The sequence below is a fragment of the Colletotrichum scovillei genome (genome assembly GCF_011075155.1).
Source record: "Colletotrichum scovillei strain TJNH1 chromosome Unknown Contig00006, whole genome shotgun sequence".
Classification (NCBI taxonomy): Eukaryota; Fungi; Ascomycota; class Sordariomycetes; order Glomerellales; family Glomerellaceae; genus Colletotrichum; species Colletotrichum scovillei.
Genome location: NW_023336264.1, coordinates 3,631,517 through 3,653,911, shown reverse-complemented (window position 1 = coordinate 3,653,911; position 22,395 = coordinate 3,631,517). Strand labels below are relative to the sequence as shown.

Genomic DNA, 22,395 nt, shown 5'->3' with positions numbered 1-22,395 from the left:
GGTAATGACGACACTTCACATGCGGGAAATGGTGGACGGCGGGATGGGGACGCCCGTGGGTTTTGGAGGGGGAGGGGTAAAAGCGCTGGTGGGGCCCCTTCGTTCTAGCTAAGTAGGTAGTCAGCCTAGGCCCAGAGAGCCATCGATGCAAGTGCTGCCGGGTATTGTAAGGCCATTTTCCCGCCAGAGCTGGTTCAGGTCCAACCTACCTGAGTTACTTACCGTACTTGCGTGTTATTTCCCGCGGCTCTCATTGGACTTGTCGGGACGACGAAAATGAACAGCCGGCTTGAAGGAAGAGGGGCCCAGAAGGGAGCGGGCGCGGGAGAAAGACGGAAGGGAAAGAGAGACCTTTTTGTGGTTTCCTGGGAGATAGATGCGTTAGATACCTGAAAAGAAGTCTCAGTCTACCCTGATTCACTACGTAGTCCATTTCTTCGCCCTCTCCTCCATCATTGCAAGAAGGTTCCCAATTCTTCAAGTCCCCAGCTGCAACCAAGGTTTCTTTCTCAATTGGTCTCGGATAATAAGCTTCGTCTACCTTATAGATAGCTTACTTACTCCCCCTCCTCCCCTCCAGACTCAGCTCTCAGCTCCCAGCTTCATTGAACCCCGCTCTTCACGAGACAAGCTCTCCACCTCAAACCCGGAATAGCATCCGACGAGTCTTTTGTAAACAACCGCCAACATGCCTCAAGTACGTCACGATGAGAATCCAAGTCGACCGAGTACGACTCAGCTCGAACTAACATGAACTAACCACCACCACACAGATCACAACCCTCCTCTTCGACTGCGACAACACCCTCGTCCTCTCCGAGGAACTCGCCTTCGAGGCCTGCGCCGACCTCATCAACGAGATCTGCGCCTCCCGCAACATCGAGCAGCGCTTCACGGGCGAGTCCCTCATCAAGGAGTTCGTCGGCCAAAACTTCCGCGGCATGCTCCTCGGCCTCGCCAAATCCCACAACTTTGAGCTGCAACCCGACGAGCTCGAAAAGTACGTCACCCGCGAAGAGGACGCCGTCATCGCCAAGCTGAAAGCCGCACTCAAACCCTGCCCGGGCGTCGACGACCAGCTCGAGGCGCTGCAAAAGGCCGGCAAACATACCCTGTCCGTCGTCTCCTCGTCCGCCAAGCGCCGCGTCTGGGCGTCCGTCGTGAAGGTCGGGCAGGACAAGTACTTCCCCGAGGACGTCGTCTTCAGCGCCGCCACGTCGCTTCCCAAGCCCACGAGCAAGCCCGACCCGGCCATCTACCTGCACGCCATGAAGACGCTCGGCAAGAAGCCCGAGGAGTGCGTCGCCATCGAGGACTCCAAGAGCGGCACGCTCAGCGGCACGCGCGCGGGGATCAAGGTGATTGGGTACGTCGGCCCCTACGCCGCCGACAAGCAGGCGGAGATGGAGAAGGTGCTGCGCGATGCCGGGGCCGTGGTCGTCATGAAGGACTGGAGCGAGTTCCCCGACATGCTGGCCAAGATTGAGAGCGGGAGCGCCTGACTAGCCGGGGTTTCTATCCCGTCGCCTTCTCTGTGAGGTTGAGCTGCGGTGATGTAGAGTGATTGTGATGCTCCCATCTCCCTACCCAAACCCCTTTCATTTTCTTCCCATCTTTATAGTGTTCATATCGTTAGCCAGGACCGGCAGCGTTCCAATTCTTGGAGGCGCTTCATCAAGCTAGCCCGCTCAGGGGAGAGATGGAACTCAGGTAGACTCAAGACTAGTGAAAAGAGACTTTTCATCTTCGGTGGTCCATGAGAAAGCTGTTGACACTCTGCAACGTAGCCCGGTTCGCATTGGCCTCCGGAAAGGCGGTCATGATGGTCCCCAACTTCACCCTAATCATATCCTTATTGAAAAACGTCGTCGAGTCCGCCACGCGAAACATGCCGTCTCGATCGAAGCACCAGCAGTAAATAGCCAGCGCGGTGCCAATGGATAGATCCTTGCCCGTCTCGCAGGCCACGAGTACGCTGCCGCCGCCACTGCTGCTATCGCCCTCGGCGGCGCCCTCTACTACATCACGATGTGAGTCGAGGTACCCCGCGACAAAGGCGCATATATCCGGCAGCGCCTGCCGGAGGTTGCGACTCGCGACCTTGTGCTTCCCGAGGCCGACTTGCATGTACGTCGGAGATTTCACCCACGAGTCCCGCGGCGTGACGTCCTGCGTGAGTACGACTCTGCACGCACCCGTGGACACAGCATCCGTACCACCGCTGCTGTCTTTCTCATCGCCCAGGGGTAACGGGCACACGTAGATCCGCGGCGCAACTTTCTTCGGCTGTACACCCCTCGGCGCATTCCTCTTGTCCTCCGCGACGAGACGAACAACCAGCTCCGGGAGATCGGCCTCGGGGCACGATAGCAGCGCCGCGGCGTTCTCCCAAAAGACTTCGGCCGTCAGCCCGAGGGCCCAGTTCTCTGTGTCGTCGCCGGCGCCTTGGATGTAGCCCGCCTCGCTCATTTCCGTGCCGGCGACGCGGCGCGAGGAGGTGCAGCAGATGATGGGGTGGTAGTCTTCGAAAACCACGTTCTTCACAGACTCGTCATCATCACCCGCAGGCGCAGACGTAGTAGGAAGCTGCGTCTCTTGCGTGACCCAAAACGGCCGCAGGGGCTTGGAGACGTGCGCGCGGAGAGCCGCGAGATCGAGGTCGAGGCTCTTGAGGGAAGCGAGGAAGGACGGGAGGAGAGCAACGATTTGTGCGTGTTCCGAGGCCGAGACGACGTTGGGCGGGGTGAAGAGGCGGAGCTCGCGCGCCGGGTCGAGGTCTGGGAAGAGGGCTGCGTTGAGGACGGCGCACCAGACTGGGATGGTTTTGCTGAGGGCGTCTGGCATTCCTGGGAGCCGTGTTAGTCTCGAGCTTCGTGGATGTGCTGATACATGAGTCTGATGATGTGGACTTACTCTTGCCTCTGCGGGTTGAATCTACAATGATGCATCTGGATCCTCAGTCAGCTGTGCTCCTATAAGAAGCAGTTTATATCGGAAGCCTCTCTAGCCTGAATGCACTCATGCCACCATCACCAAATTTAAAAAACACCACCATAAAACTCACCCGTCATGTTTCCCAACAAGCTCGAGCAAATGCAAATTCAACCTGCGCGTACTAAACTTCCACGCATTCGTATGCCCATCCGTACTCTTAAAGTACGCGCTCGCCCGCTTGTCCGCAGGCCGAATATACCAGCTCCCGCACCGCTCATTCGCCACAAGCGGACGACCGAAACTGGCGGCGACATCCTTCACAAAGTCGGCGTCCTGCGTGATGGAGCGAAGCCTGTTTGCGATGGAGAGGTTGGAGCGCTTCAGGTCCGTGAGGATGTGGGAAAAGTTGTGGTTCGCCGTCGTGGGGAAGATGAGGTCTGAGAGGGCGGGCGCTGCGGCGGCGGGGGGTGTGTTTTGCGCCATGTTTCCCGGTTGAAGCTTTGGAGGGGTAGGGAGCTCCGGGATAGAACAGGGGTGTGTTTGGATTGAAGTTATCTCATCCAAGATGAGATTGAGTGAGGTTGGAGGGGGTTGTACAAGATTGGTTCTGCCTAGGGCTCGAAATGAGGCACGTCTCAGTCGTGAAATTTCCAATGTGGTCGACCCTATTTTGCACTGTGCTTGCGTTCGAATTTTGCGCGAAAGCAGTGTCGATCGGCACTGTATGGATGCGAGGCGACTCATTCATCGCATCTCATTTGGATAACACCGATTATAAGATTGTGAGGTCATGTTTCAAGGCACTCATTTTGCAGGTTTAGCTGATGAGTGTTTGATGAGTTGATGCCAAGGGTTGAATGAGATTCAAAGGGACCAGAGACATCAGAGATATTGTTCAAGAGACATTGAATGAGGCTTCATTCTCATGTCCGTGCTGAATTCCAGGTGCATTCAGCCGCAAGCTAGGGATCGCTGGCATGCCTCACTCAGATGTCGTCCCAAGATGACCAAAGTTCTGTGCTGCTGCTGCTGCTGCCGCCGCCACCGCCGCCGCCGGGCTCTCTCGGGCCGGACTTGAGAGTCGGTAACGCCGACGAGTTGAAGACGGAGAAGATAATGGAAACACCGGAATGTTGAGGATATCTCCCCGCCTTTTTTCGCGTCGTCAAGATACGCCGGCAGATGGTATATTGGCAACACGCAAGCAAGCGTGGCTATGTTGGGTACAGCCAAGATGGGCGACGCAACTGTCGCTCGCTTCCTCGCTCGCTTGCTTGCTGCGCGGGTGAGATGCGTTCTCTGCACCCCAGCAATAGCTTGTGCCCGTACTGCGGCCGTGGGTGGATGGGGACCCGTCTTTACATAGCATCGGGCGGCAAAGACTTACGCCATTGTATCCACCCTACGGATACATGAGCGACTCTATTTTCCTGGCGCAAGGGCATCTGGTGCCATGTTCCCGCTGTGCTGCTCTGGTGATCAGACCAACAGCTCTCTTGATGTGGGAGAGTAACCGACAGAGAGATTTGTCTGGCTGGAGACGTACTCGGGGTTCCCGTTTGTCAAGATCAAGGTCTTCGTTGTGGAATAGACTACATTTCCATGGCTTCTCAAGGTTCCGAGGCTCTCTTCTTTCGTCTCGTACGAGAGACAACAATTGCCCTGTGACCAAACAACACGAGGCCGATTGGACCTTGAGAGTCGCAATCCTGGCGTACGGAGTAGACGGTAGGGAGGGAAGCGCTGGGCGGCTCAGCCGTTGTGCGCGTGGACCACCCGGAATGCGGCGGCAGCGGGCTCGTGTTAGCTTCCTGATCTTGCTAGGTTCTCTGAAGTTTGAAGACGGCCGAGGTGTCAATCAGTGTCAATTGTCAGTGTCGAGCGCAATTCTGTGGCGGCTCCGCTGCGATGACAGTACCCAGTCCGTTCGCAAAAAGACGATATTCTCCAGAAGCCATGCCTGGCGGTCGTCTCGTCTGCCGTGGGTTGCCGTCCAAGGAATAGAGGCCCATTATCGTCTGCAGGTTGTCATCATTGATGATCGCCGTCCGGCCATTTCTCCCCCTGCTGCCGCGCATCACCCCAGACAACCGTGACAACCAGGACGTTTTAGCATGCAGCAAACAAGCAGCAGCAAAGCAACCGCGAAGCAACGACCAATCCAACGCCAGACAAGGTCAGACGAAAATCAGGGCTCGCTGGCTTCGGTAGGAGAAACAACGGCGCGTCAGCCATTGGCTTGCGCCGGTCGACGGTTGAGAAATACGAAAAGGCACCATACCATTGAACTAGTGCGTGGCTTCCTCGGCTCGGTAGGCTCTCTGTACCTTGAACGTCGTCCCTTTGGCTAGCATGCGGCGACACCAAGTACAAGGACACACAGTGAACCATAAGGCCACAGGGCAAAGGGGACAGAAAAGGTAAAAAAAGAGACGGGTTCGAACTATTCGCTCGGGGAGGCGTGGCGTGCAGGGATCTATTGCTCAGCTGGTCGCACTTGAGGGACGATAATTCGCTGCCTGGGCCGCAGTGGCGCAGTGTAAACCCAGTGGTTGAGTGGCTTGGTTCAACCCAAGTTTCCGCAGTCTGCCTCATCCCAACCCGTGTGCCTGTGTGGAATCCATCCGTTCATGGAGCGTCCTTGGACCATGGGCCGTGAGTTCGCATTGGTGTCCGTCCCATTGCGCGTAGAGGTTCCGCAGCATCGGGGCTGCAAAGTGGCCGTAGGAGGGATCCTGGTTGAAGCCTCAAGGTTAGGATCAAGACGAGAAGATGATTACACTGCAGTGCAATGTGGAATGATTACATACGTTAGGTACCTACCTCAAGGTACTTGAACAATGGAAGTTAAATGCGAATTGCTAAGGTACGGCAAGGCAGGGAATAGAAAGACCAAAGATGACGGGAGCTTCAGGCGCGGCTTGGACCCACCCCTCTGCCAGGCGTCCACTCCACCGCCCACTGCCACAGTAAGGTAAGAGGGAACAAGTCGTTGCCCACTGAATCCACGTCTCGTCACTGCCGCAATTCGAGGCCAGCTGGGGCTGTTTCGTTTTAAAGACAAGAAAAGGCAGACGCGTCCCCCAAAAGCCACTTTGCTCCTTCTGTTTCTGATTTCCCGTCTATTACCTCCCATCTTCCTCACACTCACCTCAGCTCACTCACACACCTCCAAGCTTTCTCTCACGGATAGTTTCCAGTGTTTTTGAACAACAGCGAACACGGACAGCATCTCACCTCGCCCTCGACACTCGTTCCCACAATCCGAACAACCCAAGCCAGCGAGCTACCTATCTTACATCATTACAGCGGGTTCCCTTATCGATTGGCCCCCGAAACCCCCCCGTCCACTGGTTCCGATCCCTGGGTTGTCTCGCCAAACCCCGTTGCCGAGCCGGATTGAGTTTGATCTTTATTTAGAAGGGGAAAAAAGGCCAGGGGAGCAACAGTCGCATAGCTGACAACCTCCTCTCATCCAACATCCCCCTTTCGATCACAAACGTAGGGAAACCCTACTAGATCACCAACAAACCCGACATATTCGACGACTCGACGACAAACATGCTCGGAAATTTTGACTTTGACCCGGAATACGTCCCCGGCGTCAAGCTCGGTCTGCACATTTTCCAGTTCATTCTGTCCTTCGCCATCTGGGCATTGGAAATTGCAGTGTTTAGAGCCGATAACGCAAAAATCGTCGGCAACAATGGCTGGACTTTTGGAGTGGTAAGGCAACCTGACCGGAAAATGAGTCCTGCATTTTGGCAAGGTAGTTAGATTGCTGACAGTCGCATCGCAGTGCTTCCTTTCGCTACCAGCGTGGATCTACCTGATTATGGCGCCGCGGTGGCCGAGAACGAGAAAACTAGCCAACCCCTACGCTATGGCCATCGTAGACGCATGCTTCTGCATCATCTGGCTTTCTGCCTTCGCAAGTCAGGCCGCCTACAACACGGCCAACCAGTGTGGTGACGGCTGCAAGCTCAGCAAGGCCATTGTCGGCTTGGGTGTTTTCGTTTGGTAAGTCGTCAGAGAATTTGGATCGCAGCTATTTAGGCAGTGATGCTAATAGCACTTTGACAGCCTTCTCTTCGGCGGCAGCACCTTTGTCAGTCTGTACACTCTGAAGTACTACCAGTTCCACGGCAAGCTCCCCGGCTACGACAAGGAGAAGCTCGGCGGAGACAACATCGACCCCGACAAGGCCGCCTTCTCCATGGCACCCCACGACGAGGAGGCATACGCCCCCGTCCAGATGGATGATCACAACGATGACAACACAACGCTCTACGGCGGCAACGCCACCGGAAACCACGGATACGCCAACAACAGCTACAACAGTCGCTACGGCGCCGGCAGCTCGGCATACGGCGAGGATGACGACCCGAACCGCTACGGTTCCCTCCCCTCGCGCCAGAACGGCGCCATGTTCGACAGCGAGACCGAGTACCACTCCCAAACTCATCCCCAGAGGCCCACCTCCACTAGCCCCGCGGCGGCGGTACAACCGTACTCCGCCCCTGAGCCGTATGGCGCAGCGCCTGCTTACGACGACGACCGGCCGGCACAGTTCCCTTCCGCGCCTTACGATCGCACGATGCATTAAGATGAAGATCCTATTCTTTCAGCGGGATAATATTCCAGTGTGAGGGATTTGTGATGGCAGGGCCACAGCCCGAGCAAAACCTGGGCCGGTTTTGGGTTGACGAAGGCGGACTGACTGTGCTGTCCAGTGTTCACATAGATGGGCTTGGATTTTTATTTTCCGGTTTACGGGGTGTTGTTGGCGTCCCATTTGTAACAAAGGTAATCGCAAAGATACCAGGCATGAAGCTCTCTCTAGGTAGACATCAAATTTGATGACATGACGATTAAAAGTCAATGATGAAAAATGGTCAACTTGCTTTTGTAGTGAACATGTGGAATATTGTGTTTTATGCCAGAAAATTTGATCTGAAAACGCCATAACTCCTCAAAAGGGGAACACGACAGTATTTCCTCTACGGCCAGGCTCTTACCACCGACCAACATGTAATATGAACGACTCCTTTTGGAACTTTTTCTCCCTTCCATGCCCTCCCTCTCTGTAAATGCTTTCTTCTCCTCCCCTCTACTTCCTTTCTTCCACTTTTCCGCCTCCTCATCTACACTGCTTCTCCTTTTCCCGGACAGATTTACGCCTTGCCAGTAAACCTCTTCACCCGGCGCGCGATATCGCCCTTCGTCTGCTGCATGGGGTTCAACTTGCGATCCCGCACCATGGCATCGTAATCGTCCCCGTGCTTGGCAATCAGCCTCTCGAGCCACTCCTTCTCCTGCTGGCTAATGTGTCGCGGCTTCTTGATCTCGGGTTGGGCGGCCTCCTTTTCGAGGAGGCGGATGACTTCGGGTCTGCTCTCGTCGTCGATGCCGCCCCACTCTTCTTCGTTCTCCTCTTCGTCGTCGGATCCTTCTTCGAGGGCGTTCAGCGGGTCGTTGAGGGGGTTGGGACGCTTGTTGGCGCTGGCGTAGTGGATCTTGATGATCTTGCCGTCGGCGTCGCGCTCGACGCGGGCTTCTTCGAAGACGGCTTCTTCGGTTGTGGAGATGGCGAAGGGGTCGCGCTGGGCGGAGGTCGCCTTTGCTTGCTCGAGTTGGGCGAGGGTCTTTTCCGTGCCGCCTGTTGCTGATTTGAGGCGGGCTGTGAGGCCTAGGCGGCGGTAGTTTTGGGTGAGGGTTTCCTTCTTGTTCCTGGACGACAATGGGTGGTTAGTATAAATTGTGCATTTCTCTCTCGGTAGCGGGATCTGGGCGTGGAGGTGCGGGCAGTTCAAGGGGCCGACGAGTGTGTGTGTATATGTCTGCGTACCAGTTCTTTGCGATGATGTCGTTGCCGAGAGGGTTGAGGAGCTTCTTGGGCCTGTTTGTCTTGACTTTGGCGCGGCCGGAGCGGCGCTTCTTCTTTTGGAGGACGGAACCCATCGTGAGGCGATTGTCTTTTTTTCGGACAAGGTAAGGGAGGTGGTGGAATGCGAGATCACGGGCGCCTTGGGTAAGGTAGAATTAACGAGGTACGAGGTGGCCGGGCGCAAAGCAGTTTGGCTGGAGGTTGCTCGAGTTGCCGCTTCTCGAATTTTTTGTTAATCTTATCTTATCGGGGGAGGGGCGGCTTGGCTCGTATCAGGCTTAGCGTGGTTCGAGAAGTGGGTGTGGGAAGGTACACCGAGATTCACCGACATCTGACCGAGACTTGTCTTTCTCTCCCGAATGTGATGTCTTTAATCCCGTTCACTACTTAAGGTATTCAAGTTCCTTAGAGTCTTTTTTTTTTTTTCGAATGTCGTAGGAAATTATCTCTCATAAATTACTACAGATTTAAGGCGTTCGGGGTAGGTTTTCTGAGAGGGAGATGAGGTTGAGTCCTCCTTTTGCATGGTTTCAATCGAATCTCCTCGCGGATATCGCCTAAGAAGCTTGAGGACTCCCTCGATGCTGGAACCTTCCCCATCATCGAATCAACGTTTTTTTGAGTGTAATTTCTTTCAAATCAAATCCATTCCTTAGGACACACTATTTACAAGCAGTAAAAGGAACGCCGATGTCTTTACAATCTGTGTTCCAGCGTTCTTGCCTCTCACGCAGCTGTCGATACTTTAGGTAAAGTAGGCAATTAGGTGCCTTGCGCATGGCACATCCTACCTGCGCCTTCATGTATATTCACCCTGAACATTACAATACACCACAGACGAAGCCCATATAGGCCCCCTCAATACCATTCTCGTCACCAGCAACAGTAGGCGCCCCTCTAGGTCGGGGGATCAGGTCAAACTGGGCTGGGTGGTGGAGTGGTTCATGGTCAACAAGCAATATCTACGCCAACCAGCCTACTCGACGACAGGCTAAGCGCATACGAGAGTATCCGAGTTCGAATCCCAGAATGAGCACCAGAAATTTCGAGTTCCCAACATGAGCACCAAGAGATGTAGCCCCCATTTCAGCACCGGGGGGGTGAACTCTTTTTTTGGCTTCTCGTGTATCGGTTCGACCTACATTGTGGGGACTACAGCCCAGCACAGGGTTGGAGGATGAAAATTGCGGTTGTGAAAGAGTGATCAGCCCTTCGGCTAGATTGATAGACGTGCGCGGCAAGCTGTGATGATTCATCCCACGTCACCCATGGGGGAATCGACTCAGATTTGTGATGTTTTTTTTCTTGATTCATTCTGGCTCTTGGAGTTTGAGAATGTTTTCTCAGAGGCGATTGACTATTTGAGATGGTCACTTGGCGCTTTTCATTGGCTGCTGTCCAACTGATAGGTCGAGGTCTTCAGGGCGAATGAGAACTTCCTGTGATGATGGATTGCACACTTTATATGTGGACTTACACTGAGGTTCAAGTCTCTGGACACCCATTTTCCCGATCGATAAAATTCTGGCTTAAAATCTCATCGCAATCAAAGTGCACTCTCATTCATGTCATGATTTGATTTCATTCAGCGTAAAATAGCAGATGGTATATAAGCCCTTTACATATCCACAGGTCATCCACACAACGTTGTAATCCCTTCAGCACGCGAAACCCTTTTACACCAGCTTCCAGACACCGTCGTTGACCTCAATCTTGATCTCGCGGTTCTCGTCGATACTTTTCCTGCCGGCGTGGAGGATAGCCGTGGTGGCGATGGTGTTCTTGAGGGTAGGCAGGCCCTTTGCGTCGAGATCCTTGGGCTTGAGCTGGCCAGAGTTGACCTGCCGGCAGCCGTCGACGAACTTCTCGAGCGAGATGTAGCCGTAGCCCGTCTGGCCGTTAAAGTTTCCGTCCTCGTCGGGCGCGTAGCGCATGTAAAAGGGGTTGTACCACATGAGCTGGCCGGCCGAGTCGTCGGCGACGTCGTAGCCGCGCTTGGCCTGGTCGACGCGGATCTCGCCGTTGGCGGCGAGGTAGTGGAAGTACTGGTTCGAGTGGACGCCCGCGCGCTGGGGCGCGGTCCAGCTGGCGGTGTAGACGCCCGTGGCCTTCTTGGACGGGTCGCCCTTCTTCTCCCAGTGGACGAGGACGGAGATTGTGTCCTCGGTGGCCGGGTCGCAGCCGAGGTCGGTGGCGATGCCCTTTGACGCCGAGGCGGAGACCTTGACGGGGACGAAGCCCTGCTGGGTGACCATGGAGTCGCAAATGTCGACGTGGTGGCTGTTGAGGTAGTAGGAGATGTCCGAGTCGACGCCGGCCCAGGCCTTGAAGGTCTCGAGCTGGGACTTGGGCTGGGACATGTAGCTGTAAAAGTAGTTGAAGTCGCCGAGCTTCTGGGCCTTGAAGCGGGCGTCTGAGTAGGCCGGGTCGAAGCGCTTGTGGTGCTCGATGAAGACGTAGACGCCCTTCTTGTCGGCGGCCTCGATGAGGGCCTGGTGGTGCTCCAGGTCCTTGACGGCGGGCTTGGTCAAGAGCACGTGGATGCCGCGCTCGATGGCGTAGAGGGCGATGGGGTAGTGGGTGGTGTCGGGGGTGAAGATGGTGATGGCGTCGCCGGCCTTGAGGGCGTCGATGGCCGTCTTGTAGGAGTCGGGGTCCTTCTTGTCGTTGGCGGGGTATGAGTCGAAGGAGGTGTCCAGGCCGTTGTAGGCTTGGGTGATGTTCTTGTGGAGATGTTCCCCTTCACGTCCTGGTTAGCACCGTCACTTCAACGAAGTTGATTTGCTCGGGAGAGCGGTGATTCACGTACTGATGGCGGGGAACTTTGTGCCGTTGACACCAACCATGCCCAGCTGGTTGACCTTGCCTCTTCTCCTCAAGTCAAAGAGAGTCAGACCGACGACGCCCACCTTCTTGTCCGAACCAGAGGCACCGCCACCGACGAAACCGGTGGTGTACTCGCCGGTACCAACCTGGTGATGATGAGATTAGCACCTGGAACTGAGCCGGATGGTTCTGAATTGGCTTACCATCAAGACGTTGAGAGGCTCCATTTTGGTCGCGTCTTTCCTTTCAATGGGTTGGAAAATGCTACAGGTGAGGGGTGAGGAGAGTTTGAGAGGGAATGGAGAAGAGGAACTTCACGAGCTAGGACAGACGGCGAAAGTTACGGTCTATATAATAGAGGGGTGGGAACGTGTCAATGGGCCAAGTAGCACAAATAGCTCGGGCGAGACGCAGCGAGAGACAGCACGGGACAAGAGAGGCAACGGGTAATAATGGGCAGGCCAAGAATGTTTTTCTCTCTCTTAGGATGAAGCTCGCCGTGGCACAACGACCAAGGAGGAGCTCCCGTCTCGTCTCCGTCACGTCTCGTAGCTACTCCACGACAAAGCTGGGCCCGGAAAAATTGAGGGGCAGAGGAGGGGGGAAGACAATTGGAGGGATTTATCAGCCCCGCACTCCGCCGTGCGTCAGCTCCCCCGGCCCAGACGCTTGACTTATCCGCTCAGATAGTCTGATGGAGACATTTATTAGGAGTCTCTGGTATGATGTGCTATGGTGGCTTCTCTTGGCTTGTTTTGTTGGAACAAGCCGAGACTTTTGGGAGAGCGAACAAGTTGCATGGCGCATACATGGTTGATTCTTCAGCGTTCATCCAGCATCAAATTAGATCGAAGCATGTTGCGGAATCATGGGAGATTTTGCAAAGAACTTCTAACTAGTATAGTAATGGAAATTTGTCCCTAGGGGGGAAGAAGGTAGGAGGATAAAAAAACATGCTGCCGCTTCTGGAAACACATCCCGAGCATGGCCGAAGCCACGGTGCCGTGGACGCCGGTGTTCGGAGGGTCGCACCGGCCGATTCAAGCCCAAGACGGAGGCTGCGCCTCCACGCCATCTTGCCGGGTTTTCATGATTTAGCATGGGCTTTCAATGATACCAGGGCAACTCCGTAGCCATTTCTTCTCTGAAATTTGTTCTGTGCATTGCCTTCTCATTTCAGAGAAATAACCAGAGTGAAGGCATCTGGGAGTTGCGTTTTCGCGACTGAATAGGAAGAGAAACATGGAGGGGCAGCAAAAAAAGTGGAATGAGGGGGAGGGGGAGGGGCCGTGGGAATCGCAAGTGTGGGACAGCGTCGTGCCGTTCTTCCATTGGGGTTCAACGGGTGTACTTGTGTACCTCACTTTGTGCTAGTAGTCGGCCTAGTAACGTGTGGACTCGACCATGGAGAATAATGCCAATTTGCTTGAACGGGGTGATCAATTACTGGCCGGTTAGAGCAATAAACGCCGGTTATTACCCATTGGCTGGGAAGACCATTTCAGAGAAGAATCAACCCTGTTTAGAGTATTCGTACCACAACTCAACCCCAAAACTTTTGAGAGCCGAGAGCGAGCAAGTATGATGTTGGACAATCGTCTTGATTTAACGGAAGCTAAATGATTCAAGGAGCCAGTATTCTCAGTTTCTGATTTGGATTCGACGAAGTTTACCTAGATAGCCTTCGCCCGCCCGTAGAGACACAACCTCAGTGCTGGTATAAGTATCTTTTTCCTGGCCCCATTCCCCGCCCCCACGCCCCATCTGCCCCGCGTCAACTCGTGACATGGATGACCGCTGGTATGTAATACATGAGGCAAGGTACCTTGAGTGAGTAGATATCTCAATAAACCACCAAGATATCCGTAGGCCATAAAGCTACTCTGCTACTTCGCTGGACAGAATGCTTGTAGGAGATTTGCCGATTGTGAAATCCTCTTGACAGAAAGTATGCAGGCTGTCACGGCTGATGCAGTGATATTCATTCCGAAACGCGCCCCAGGGCATACTGCTCCGAGGAAAATTAGGCGATGGGATCCTTCACCTGCTGCACACGATACATCGCCTGCAGAATCCGATATTTAATCCCTCTTCAACCGGCTAAAGACTGTGATTGTATTGGTCAGCAGTCTACAAACTTGAGTTTCATTGCCCGCGACGTTAGCAATACGCAATGTTTTGCTCGACTTTACCCGAGAATTGGAGTCTTAGAAGTAGATACCTAGTAGCTTATGTATCTTGATACCCTTAACATAAAGCCTTTCATGATACTATCTGCACCAGAACGTAGCGGAGACCCAAGGCCACACCAACCCCGAAAGGGTCTTCAAAATATTAGACTACCTAACGCCTTTCTACATGCATCCCACATTGATCGCGAGTCTTAATACCTACATTTTGTCCTTTCGCTCGTCCATTCCGTTCCAGCGCCGATGGCCAGACCCCTCGTGCCCCTCCGTGCCTGCTCCAACTCTGAAGCTAAGGTACCGGGGTACCTCCACTCACTCAAAGACACCCCACTTACCCTGCCAGGCATGATGCTCTGGTTCCTATTGGAGGAATATCTTGGACGTAATTTCTCCGTCCACTCATCTGACTTCCATTTCCATCACTTCCAACCTTCTCCAACACTTCAACGCCGCACAAATTCATGCCACTCCATACACTTCGTATCGCCGGCCAGCCTCTCACGTATCATTGCAAAGAGGTTACAGCGATGCACTGCACCATCTGCTAGATGCCCTACTGTTTCAGTGTTCATGCCGGTTCTCTCCCGCCGGCCACCGGCTGCGGTCATCGGAGCTGACCGGTAGCGATCCGGACTTGCTTAGAAAAAATCCATCGCTGGCACAGAGCATAGCTTACTTGGCTCGTCTCCAGATACACAGCAAGACCTCTTGATGCTGACCGTAGGGCTTCAGTATCTCCTAAGCTAAACATCACTGCCGCCGCGGCTCTCGTCACTTTCCTCGTCTCCAATATGACGCTTAGTGCGTCTACACTTCTGGCGGTGTCGATACATCAGAAGAGAGATGACAACGGGAAAAGTTCAACTCATGCACGACGGGCGAGCAAACCCGAGACTGGGCTACCAATCGCCGGATGATTTGCCAGGCACCCTCCGGCCTGCAGCTGTGCATGTCCCAGTTCGGCGCTAATGCTCAAGACGGGCTTGACGAGCCTTGTGCTGCATGGCCAGACGACAGCTTTCCCAATAATGCCATCTTCTCATCACCGTCTGGTATTGCCCTCCACGCGCGATTTCAGATTTCGGACACCACCCAGCCCTGTGCTGGCTGCCTCCGTGCAGATCTCGTGGCATCGGCCGGAAGCATCTGGCTCATTGGCGCAATCCATCTTCCCAGCAGATCCTGTCCACGACACAGGGCTACAGCTTACAGCAGATGCATCTTCGCTACCGTCTATTACCGGAGCCCACGGACCACAGACGTGGGTGGGCGATGTTGGATGGATCGAAGCTTCAAGGGAAGTCCCTTGCTTGTCTCGGATTTCCTTCATCTTGTGACGGCTGTCTTTTCTCGAAGTCTACAAATACCCCGCCATGGCTGAGAGCCCTGCCCAGAGGATTCCTCCTCAAAGTGGGACTGAAACGCAGCGAGCCGACTTCATCGTCACCAATGCTGTCCATATCCTCACTCAATATATCTGCAAATATGTGAGCTTGACCATCATTGCCCTCGTAGGCTAATGCGGACCATCAAAGAGTAGGAATTGGACACCAAAAGCCTCATTGTTGAACTACCTGGAAACAGGAACCGCTTGCCGCAGTACCGGCGATGCAACTCGTTTCTCTGCACACTCCACCCCCTTCTCCATCTCTCTTAGCGTTCTTCTCGTCTAGTTTCCGATTGCCCCTCCCCCTCCCTCCCCCAACTGGGGTGCAAGGGAGCGTCCCAAGGTGGCCCCGTTGTGCAGTTGTTAGCTTCTCCGGTCTTGGCTTTGAGTCTACACGATGCTCGATAGTTCGGGCCAATGTCCACACGAGCAAGGCCCTCGCGACACGTCAATTATTTATTTCTAGACTCATCCCACCCCACGCGGGCTTGCTGATACTGGAACAAGCCCATTAGCTCACGGAAATCTTCCCGTCCTCCTCATCGTCTCTCTTCTTTCTCCCTCCTATAAATACAACACCGGCCTCTACCCGTCTCTCTGGTAAGTATTATCTCTCACCTCGTCTCACCAACCACACCACTCTTCTCTTGTGCTTTCACCTCTCCAACCTACCCCTCTCACTCACACTTTGCTCACAGCTCTCTCATTCATCCAGCTCACCCACCAAATCAGCCCATTATGACCGTCTCCAACGGAAGCAGTGGCGCTCGCCGCACCCTCCCCGTCGGCATCTACGCCCCCACCATGACCTTCTTCGACCCCGAGACGGAAGATCTCGACATCCCTACCATCAAGAAGCACGCCGAGCGTCTGGCCAAGGCTGGTCTTGCCGGTCTGGTCGTCATGGGTTCCAACGGAGAGGCTGCCCACTGCACACGCGAGGAGAAGCTGGCTGTGACCAAGGCCACCCGTGAGGCTCTCGACGCCGCCGGCTTCCAGAGCACCCCCATCATCCTCGGTGCCACCGAGGGCAGTGTCCGCGGCACCATTGAGCTCTCCAAGGCCGCCCTCGAGGTCGGCGCCGACTACTCTCTCATCCTTCCCCCCTCCTACTTCCGCGCCCAGATGGACGAGCAGGCCATCTACGATTACTTCATCGCCGTCGCCGACCAGAGCCCCATTCCTCTTGTCCTCTACAACTACCCCGGCGCCGTCTCCGGCATCGACATGGACAGCGACCTGCTCATCAAGCTGGCCGAGCACCCCAACATCATCGGCACAAAGTTCACCTGCGGCAACACGGGTAAGCTCACCCGCGTGGCCTCCGCCACCAACGCAAAGACCCCTTGGTCAGAAGGCTCCGGCTACATGGCCTTTGGTGGCATATGCGACTTCACGGCCCAGACCCTCGCCAGCGGCGGCAGCGGCATCATCGCCGGCGGTGCCAATGTCATGCCCAAGGTCTGCGTCAAGGTGTGGAACCTCTACTCGGAGGGCAAGAGGGACGAGGCCATTGAGCTCCAGAAGAAGCTCAGCCGTGGCGACTGGTTCCTGACAAAGGCTGCCATCGCGGGCACCAAGGGCGCCATCCAGAGCTACTACGGCTACGGAGGCTTCCCAAGACGGCCTCTGAGACGTCTGGAGAAGGCCCGTACCCTTTCTATTGAGGAGGGCATCAAGGAGGTCATGGACATTGAGAACTCCCTGTAATTGGAGTGCAATTTTCCTCGTTCTCATGATTTTATGCACTCATGAGAAATGATCTAAGCGTGCGGGCAACTTTTTTTGTGCCCGGCGTGACAGATGGTGGGGTAAACGTCCCCTCCCTCCACCGATCACGGCCGTGGGGGTAGTTTCCCCGGGCTAGGTCTCGGAAGAATGTCCGGGGTGATGATGTGCCGAGCTCTTTGGCGTACCCCCCACCTCACTCTCACCAAGGTACCTAGCCTGACATAGCTCGGACTTTTTTGTCCTCATCCCCCCCCCCAAAAAAGACATAAAGTGGGTTGGCATCTATCGATAGTTTTATAGGGAGTTTTTGGGCGCGGAAATAACGATTTGGGATGAGAGGTTGCATTTGTTGGTACCATTACCAACTTGGTACTCTTGCACTAGGAGGTGCGCATAGTCACAGATATCGTCCTCGGGACCGAGTATCTTGGGGAGCCTCATAATAGATTTTATGAATTTTTTCAAATGACTATTCATGTTTCATTAATCATGCGTCTCTACCTTGTTTCTATACCATGCAGCAATGGTTACAGTATCAAAATTGCGCTTCAACTACGTGTCTTGCGCTAGATGTCACCGCATCTAAACTCTATACCGCCTCGGGTCCAGCTCCGATATATCGGCGCTGGCCGTCTTGCCGTCGAGTATATACTCGGACATGAGCTTGCCCGTCGCGGGACCGTTCTGGATGCCCCAGCACGTGTGGCCGGCCGCGAGCCACAGGCCCGGCACGGATGTCGCGCCGATGAGGGGTCCGGACTCGTGTTGGGGCAGGTAGCACGCCTGCTTCGCCTTGATGGAGGCGGCTGCCAGGGCCGGGCTGACGGTGGCGATGTACGAGATGATGTCGTCGCAGTTGGCTTCGTCTACTTGGACTTTGTCTGCTGTCTCTGGGAGGGGTGCGTCTTCATCTGGTTCGCCTAGAGTGTGGGGAGTATTGCCGTAAGCTTTGTGTCTTTGAAGACTTGGGGTTTGGTTTTTGAATTTGTCTTAGGGGAAGGGACGGGAAGGGGGAAAAGGGGCAACGAACCACATGCATACACCTCGCCATACGGCCGCGCATAAATCTCCGGGTCGACGACGCGCTTGTGTTTTCTTTTTTGGCCTTTGCTGACCCGGTGCTCCGGCACAAAGTCGGCCGAGAGCTTGATGCTGGTGAAGACGGCGTAGGGGCTGACGTCGGCGTTGTAGACGACGCTGTGGGCCCGTAGGCCCGTGACCTTCGATCGCGGCAGCAGGCGACCGGTCCACGGCCCCGCGGAGACCAACACGTCCGTCACGTCGTCAATCGTCCGGGTCTCGCCGGTCTCGCGGTCGAGGTACTCGACGCTCTTGACGCCGCCGCCACCGCCCTCCCCGGAGATAATCCTCTTCAGCTGCGCATTGGTCCGCACCTCGACGCCCTTTTCCTGCGCCAGCGCCGCCATGGACGTGGTGAAGTCGTAGGGATGCACCTGCGCCGTTTCCGTCGCGCCAGGCCTGCCCATTTCGGCGTACGTCTCAACGGCGGCCCGATCGATCCAGTCGAGGTCCCCCGGCACGACGCCGCCCGAATCCCGCAACATGGCCTCGGCGGCCTCGTCCTGCTTCGGCAGCCTCTCCCACCCCTTTTCCTGCTCGCCTTCGTTGGCGCCGGGCGCGACAGCCTCGGGTTTCACAGCGGCTTGTTTAATGTTCTCGAGCCTCTGCTTCGTGACGCGGGCCTCGAAGCTGCCGCAGTTGACACGCCGGTAGCCCCATCGCTTCTCGCCGCCGTGCTCTGCGGCGAGCTCCTTGTGCAGGCGGTAGGAGAGCGGGACGAGGCAAGATGGGTAAGCCCAGAGGGCGAGAAGGCCGCCTGCTTTGCCCGAGGCGCCTGAGGCGATGGCGGTGGCCTCGAGGATGGTGATGCGGTGGAGGGCAGGGCTGTACTTCGGGTGTCTTGTGAGGAAGTAGGCCGTTGTGGAACCGATGATGCCGCCACCTGCAAAGTGGCCGTGCCCTTGATATCAGTCTACTTGAAGTGGCGACGACGAAGAAGACGACCCTGTTGTGTAGTAGACGTACCGACGATGACAATGTTGCGCTTTTCTTGGGGATCCATGGCTGGCAAGGGCGGTGTTAGTGTCGACAGAGCCTCTTCCTCGAGTATCCGTCTGGCAATGTCGAGTTGTCGTTTCTCGCGCCGCTGCTTCTTCGTCTTCTTCCTGACGGCGGGCATTTCGTCACCCCGTGGGGCGGCCGTGTCCCGCTTGACCCTGAGCTCCTCGAGGGGCACGGTCCGAGGCGGGGTAAGTTCCTTATCGATAGCGCGTGGTGACGGCGGCGGATCGTTTGATAGAACGAGACCGCGGCCGGGTTGCGGCCCCCCCTCTTCAAGGTACTTTGCAGCAGGTATCCGTATCTGTTGTTAGCGGGTTGCAGTAAAGTCTCGAGCAGCCTGGCGTGATTCGGGTGATTCGCATACTGTTGATTGGGAAAGATTGCGCTGAGAGAGACCGGGGCGGCAATTGGCTCAGGGTCGAGCTTGCATTCCAAATACGGAAATCACCTCGGCGAGGGAGCTATGACGGAACAAGCATTGATCCGCCTCGGCTCGGCTTCATCCTGCTTAGTAATTGACAATCAATGGGTGGCCAAGTACCGATAACGGTATGAGCCGGTCTGGTGTGGCTACGTGAGCCCCTCCATTGAATTTGAGATACCTACCTAGCCTCCCCGGCTCTTCGGTGCTCTTGCCTCGACTCGGGCAGTCTGCCGCCACGGAAGACCCGGACTTCAAAGTTGGTGCTGGACAAACTTGCAAAAGTCGATGCTTCAACACCCATCTGGACTGGCCGACTCGGGCACCGGAACAACGAATTCAACCGACTGGCTCCACTCTCACATGAAGAGCCGGGTCTCGCGTTCGCATCATGAATCCGACGTAATGATTCAGTATCTATTGTCAAGTTGATGAGCTGCCAGAGACGATATTTTCTGGTTGACTTTAAGCAAAAATCCTGAGAAGAGCTCAATGTATGACCTGGGCTTTGTAGGCAATGCACTGTTTGATACACATCTATCCACCAGTACCTCCCGCAACCAAAGACAAGCTGTGACACTGGCGTGTCTGGATCGAAACAAAACGGAACCAGGACATGCCGTCCCGTACCTCGGCCGATGCAGAGCTTGTCGAACCTCCCGCATCCATCGTGACGGAGCCCCACTTTCGACCGAAGACCCCGTCGTGCCCCTCTTGTTCTGGCCCATTCGAGGTGTCAAAGTGCAGCTCTGTGGAGGCGTTGGAAGTGTGATGGTGCAACACTAACGGTAATGGAAGGTATCCGTAGGCAATTACGGAGTCCTGTGTACGCAAACGCAGTACCTTGGTCTGTTGGTGTGGCTTCGATGCGAGTGCACGCCCGTGCCCGGGGACCCCATTGGAAACCGGATTGAAACTTTGTCCCGGCAGCACCACTGGCGAAGGGAACAGGCGTGACAGGAAAGGACGACGCACTTCCCTTCCCGTCCGTCCCTGCATCACCCAATCCCTCCCTCGTGGCGTCACGCATGGCATGTTTCGTCAACTACATACCAGAGCCTTCTCTCTCAAAACAACTTCCACTGCTGCTTCCGTAGCTGTGCATCACCCAAGACTTTTTCTTCCCTACATCTACTCGATCAAAACTTGTGCATCATCGCCGAACCGACCGCAATTACTCAACAAGATCCAATTGCGGGGTAATTTCAGAGCTATCGCAGAAAAGCATCACCAAATCCACACAACCGCAGCAATGGCTTCCGCAACAGCCTTCTACGACTTCAAGCCCTTGGACAGTACGTGTGATTCCCATTGTTGCGCGATAACTAACCAATCACCTCGAAAACGGTTCGGCTGACATGCATTCTTCCCCTCCAAAACAGAGCGCGGCCAAGAGGTCCCCCTCGCCGACTACAAGGGCAAGGTCGTCCTCGTCGTCAACACCGCCTCCAAGTGCGGCTTCACCCCGCAGTACGCCGGCCTCGAGAAGCTCTACAAGGACATCAAGGAGAAGCACGGCGACGACTTCATCGTCCTCGGCTTCCCCTGCAACCAGTTTGGCGGCCAGGAGCCCGGCTCTGACGACGAGATCCAGAACTTCTGCCAGGTCAACTACGGCGTCTCCTTCCCCATCATGCAAAAGATTGACGTCAACGGCGACGCCGCCAACCCCCTTTTCCAGTGGCTCAAGGAGGAGAAGCCCGGTATCATGGGCCTCAAGCGCATCAAGTGGAACTTTGAAAAGTTCCTCGTCGGCCGCGACGGCCAGGTCAAGGGCCGCTGGGCCAGCACCACCAAGCCCGAGAGCTTGGAGAAGCCCATCCTCGACGAGCTGGAGAAGAAATAAACGCGAAAAGGAGAGAATGATACCCAGGGCGCGTTAAGCTACGGACTTATGAGGGCTATGTTGTGCTTTGTCTGGGACATCCGAGCCATACGCACAGGTCTTGTAGTATAGTTGACAAGCGCCCTACTCCCTTCGGTTTAGTATAGTACGGAGGATAATCAACAACATGAACCACTGTAGTGATTTGTTATGTTACACGTCTGTCTGAAGCATTCGCAGTGTTTGAAGACGTGGTGGCGATCATAGGATGGCCTCAAAACGTGACATTCGTAGGCTTGAATAGCTTAATGTTGACAGTGGAATATGCAAGGATTGAGTGATACTCATTTACGGAAGATCACTTCTAGTCCCTCTGAAAATCAGAACCTTTGTCTTGTACCTTTAAAATTTAGGTTAAGAGTTATGATAGGCAATATGATGCTGGATTTGCATACGATAGAAATATACACGCCTTTCCTAAGACCATTACGGTAGTGATTCCTCGCATTCCTAAGTAGTCGAGCGATCGGGTCCTTCTTCATCTCATTCTAGGAATGACTGAAATTCGCCCAATACTTGCTGTTCTTTGCAGTCTATCCTCGTCACACGGAAGCTGATTTCGGTAGACATCAGCCATCAAGTTGCTATAGTCGCCGCAAACTTATTCGAGGTGAAACCCCAAGGGATTATAACCGTCTTTAGAATAAAACAAATCTTTGTGAAAGTTTGATAGAGGACACTAGGGTTTCGAGGCAGGTTGAAAGAATCTCCAGCGGTGCATGGCCCTTTTCTTGAATGGCTTGTTGAAGTTGGCTGCTGCCTTCTCCTGGCCATTATACAAGGCTTGAGAAAGACAGTCTCTGCCATAGTTGACGGTATATGTATCTCACTTATCTCACATTTGCGGTAGAAAGCGAAAGAATGGATAGATTTGTCGATTAGTCGCAGAATATCTCCATCGTCGACATTGGCGATGCTGAGAAGCCCAACTACTGGGTAATGAAGCTGAACGATCATGGCGCATACAATGTTTAGTTTAACACTATCTACTTCGATCTAAGTGAGTTTTCATTGTATGTAAGCGCCACGAAAGATACTGCGTCACTACAAGAT

General features: G+C 54.8%; 8 protein-coding genes across 8 annotated transcripts; 4 read left to right on the top strand and 4 right to left on the bottom strand.

Moving 5' to 3' along the window:
- Positions 1-688: 688 nt before the first annotated feature.
- Positions 689-1,502, top strand: HER10_EVM0010281 (haloacid dehalogenase-like hydrolase; the record flags this gene model as incomplete). The annotated part of the gene is made up of 2 exons (XM_035479746.1): positions 689-697; positions 774-1,502. The coding sequence occupies 2 exons, from the start codon at positions 689-691 to the stop codon at positions 1,500-1,502; spliced, it is 738 nt and encodes a 245-aa protein (XP_035333221.1).
- A 238-nt stretch (positions 1,503-1,740) lies between these two features.
- HER10_EVM0005070 (initiator tRNA phosphoribosyl transferase) lies at positions 1,741-3,417 on the bottom strand (the record flags this gene model as incomplete). The annotated part of the gene is made up of 3 exons (XM_035474695.1): positions 1,741-2,846; positions 2,914-2,948; positions 3,065-3,417. The coding sequence occupies 3 exons, from the start codon at positions 3,415-3,417 to the stop codon at positions 1,741-1,743; spliced, it is 1,494 nt and encodes a 497-aa protein (XP_035332578.1).
- A 2,419-nt stretch (positions 3,418-5,836) lies between these two features.
- HER10_EVM0010016 (uncharacterized protein) lies at positions 5,837-7,798 on the top strand. The gene is made up of 3 exons (XM_035479486.1): positions 5,837-6,660; positions 6,734-6,954; positions 7,018-7,798. Exons 1-3 carry the CDS (start codon positions 6,496-6,498, stop codon positions 7,538-7,540), a joined length of 909 nt encoding a protein of 302 aa, XP_035333187.1. The 5' UTR covers positions 5,837-6,495; the 3' UTR covers positions 7,541-7,798.
- Positions 7,799-8,048: 250 nt separating this feature from the next.
- Positions 8,049-8,989, bottom strand: HER10_EVM0002436 (ribosome biogenesis protein Nop16). Its single transcript, XM_035472147.1, has 2 exons — positions 8,783-8,989; positions 8,049-8,664 (listed from the first exon to the last, which is right to left on the bottom strand). Exons 1-2 carry the CDS (start codon positions 8,893-8,895, stop codon positions 8,109-8,111), a joined length of 669 nt encoding a protein of 222 aa, XP_035332280.1. The 5' UTR covers positions 8,896-8,989; the 3' UTR covers positions 8,049-8,108.
- Positions 8,990-10,497: 1,508 nt separating this feature from the next.
- HER10_EVM0008492 (oxidoreductase family protein) lies at positions 10,498-12,215 on the bottom strand (the record flags this gene model as incomplete). Its single annotated transcript, XM_035478010.1, has 3 exons — positions 11,851-12,215; positions 11,631-11,793; positions 10,498-11,561 (listed from the first exon to the last, which is right to left on the bottom strand). Exons 1-3 carry the CDS (start codon positions 11,872-11,874, stop codon positions 10,498-10,500), a joined length of 1,251 nt encoding a protein of 416 aa, XP_035333001.1. The 5' UTR covers positions 11,875-12,215.
- Positions 12,216-15,590: 3,375 nt separating this feature from the next.
- HER10_EVM0010103 (dihydrodipicolinate synthetase) lies at positions 15,591-17,258 on the top strand. The gene has a single exon (XM_035479573.1). The coding sequence runs from the start codon at positions 15,962-15,964 to the stop codon at positions 16,931-16,933; it is 972 nt and encodes a 323-aa protein (XP_035333199.1). The 5' UTR covers positions 15,591-15,961; the 3' UTR covers positions 16,934-17,258.
- A 187-nt stretch (positions 17,259-17,445) lies between these two features.
- Positions 17,446-19,523, bottom strand: HER10_EVM0004503 (FAD dependent oxidoreductase). Its single transcript, XM_035474145.1, has 3 exons — positions 19,001-19,523; positions 17,985-18,917; positions 17,446-17,874 (listed from the first exon to the last, which is right to left on the bottom strand). The coding sequence occupies exons 1-3, from the start codon at positions 19,152-19,154 to the stop codon at positions 17,537-17,539; spliced, it is 1,425 nt and encodes a 474-aa protein (XP_035332508.1). The 5' UTR covers positions 19,155-19,523; the 3' UTR covers positions 17,446-17,536.
- Positions 19,524-20,216: 693 nt separating this feature from the next.
- Positions 20,217-21,761, top strand: HER10_EVM0013397 (glutathione peroxidase). Its single transcript, XM_035482758.1, has 2 exons — positions 20,217-20,752; positions 20,840-21,761. The coding sequence occupies exons 1-2, from the start codon at positions 20,491-20,493 to the stop codon at positions 21,301-21,303; spliced, it is 726 nt and encodes a 241-aa protein (XP_035333616.1). The 5' UTR covers positions 20,217-20,490; the 3' UTR covers positions 21,304-21,761.
- The last annotated feature ends 634 nt before the right edge of the window (positions 21,762-22,395 follow it).

What these genes read in the sequence shown, in the direction of transcription:
- HER10_EVM0010016 (XM_035479486.1), top strand. Translation starts at nt 6,496, where the DNA reads ATGCTCGGAAATTTTGACTTTGACCCGGAATACGTCCCCGGCGTCAAG. An exon ending in ATGGCTGGACTTTTGGAGTG is followed by an intron (nt 6,661 to 6,733) that starts GTAAGGCAACCT and finishes GTCGCATCGCAG; the next exon opens with TGCTTCCTTTCGCTACCAGC. An exon ending in GGCTTGGGTGTTTTCGTTTG is followed by an intron (nt 6,955 to 7,017) that starts GTAAGTCGTCAG and finishes GCACTTTGACAG; the next exon opens with CCTTCTCTTCGGCGGCAGCA.
- HER10_EVM0002436 (XM_035472147.1), bottom strand. Translation starts at nt 8,895, where the DNA reads ATGGGTTCCGTCCTCCAAAAGAAGAAGCGCCGCTCCGGCCGCGCCAAA. An exon ending in GACATCATCGCAAAGAACTG is followed by an intron (nt 8,665 to 8,782) that starts GTACGCAGACAT and finishes ATTGTCGTCCAG; the next exon opens with GAACAAGAAGGAAACCCTCA.
- HER10_EVM0010103 (XM_035479573.1), top strand. Translation starts at nt 15,962, where the DNA reads ATGACCGTCTCCAACGGAAGCAGTGGCGCTCGCCGCACCCTCCCCGTC.
- HER10_EVM0004503 (XM_035474145.1), bottom strand. Translation starts at nt 19,154, where the DNA reads ATGCCCGCCGTCAGGAAGAAGACGAAGAAGCAGCGGCGCGAGAAACGA. An exon ending in GCGCAACATTGTCATCGTCG is followed by an intron (nt 18,918 to 19,000) that starts GTACGTCTACTA and finishes GCCACTTTGCAG; the next exon opens with GTGGCGGCATCATCGGTTCC. An exon ending in TGGCGAGGTGTATGCATGTG is followed by an intron (nt 17,875 to 17,984) that starts GTTCGTTGCCCC and finishes CCCACACTCTAG; the next exon opens with GCGAACCAGATGAAGACGCA.
- HER10_EVM0013397 (XM_035482758.1), top strand. Translation starts at nt 20,491, where the DNA reads ATGTTTCGTCAACTACATACCAGAGCCTTCTCTCTCAAAACAACTTCC. An exon ending in CGACTTCAAGCCCTTGGACA is followed by an intron (nt 20,753 to 20,839) that starts GTACGTGTGATT and finishes CCTCCAAAACAG; the next exon opens with AGCGCGGCCAAGAGGTCCCC.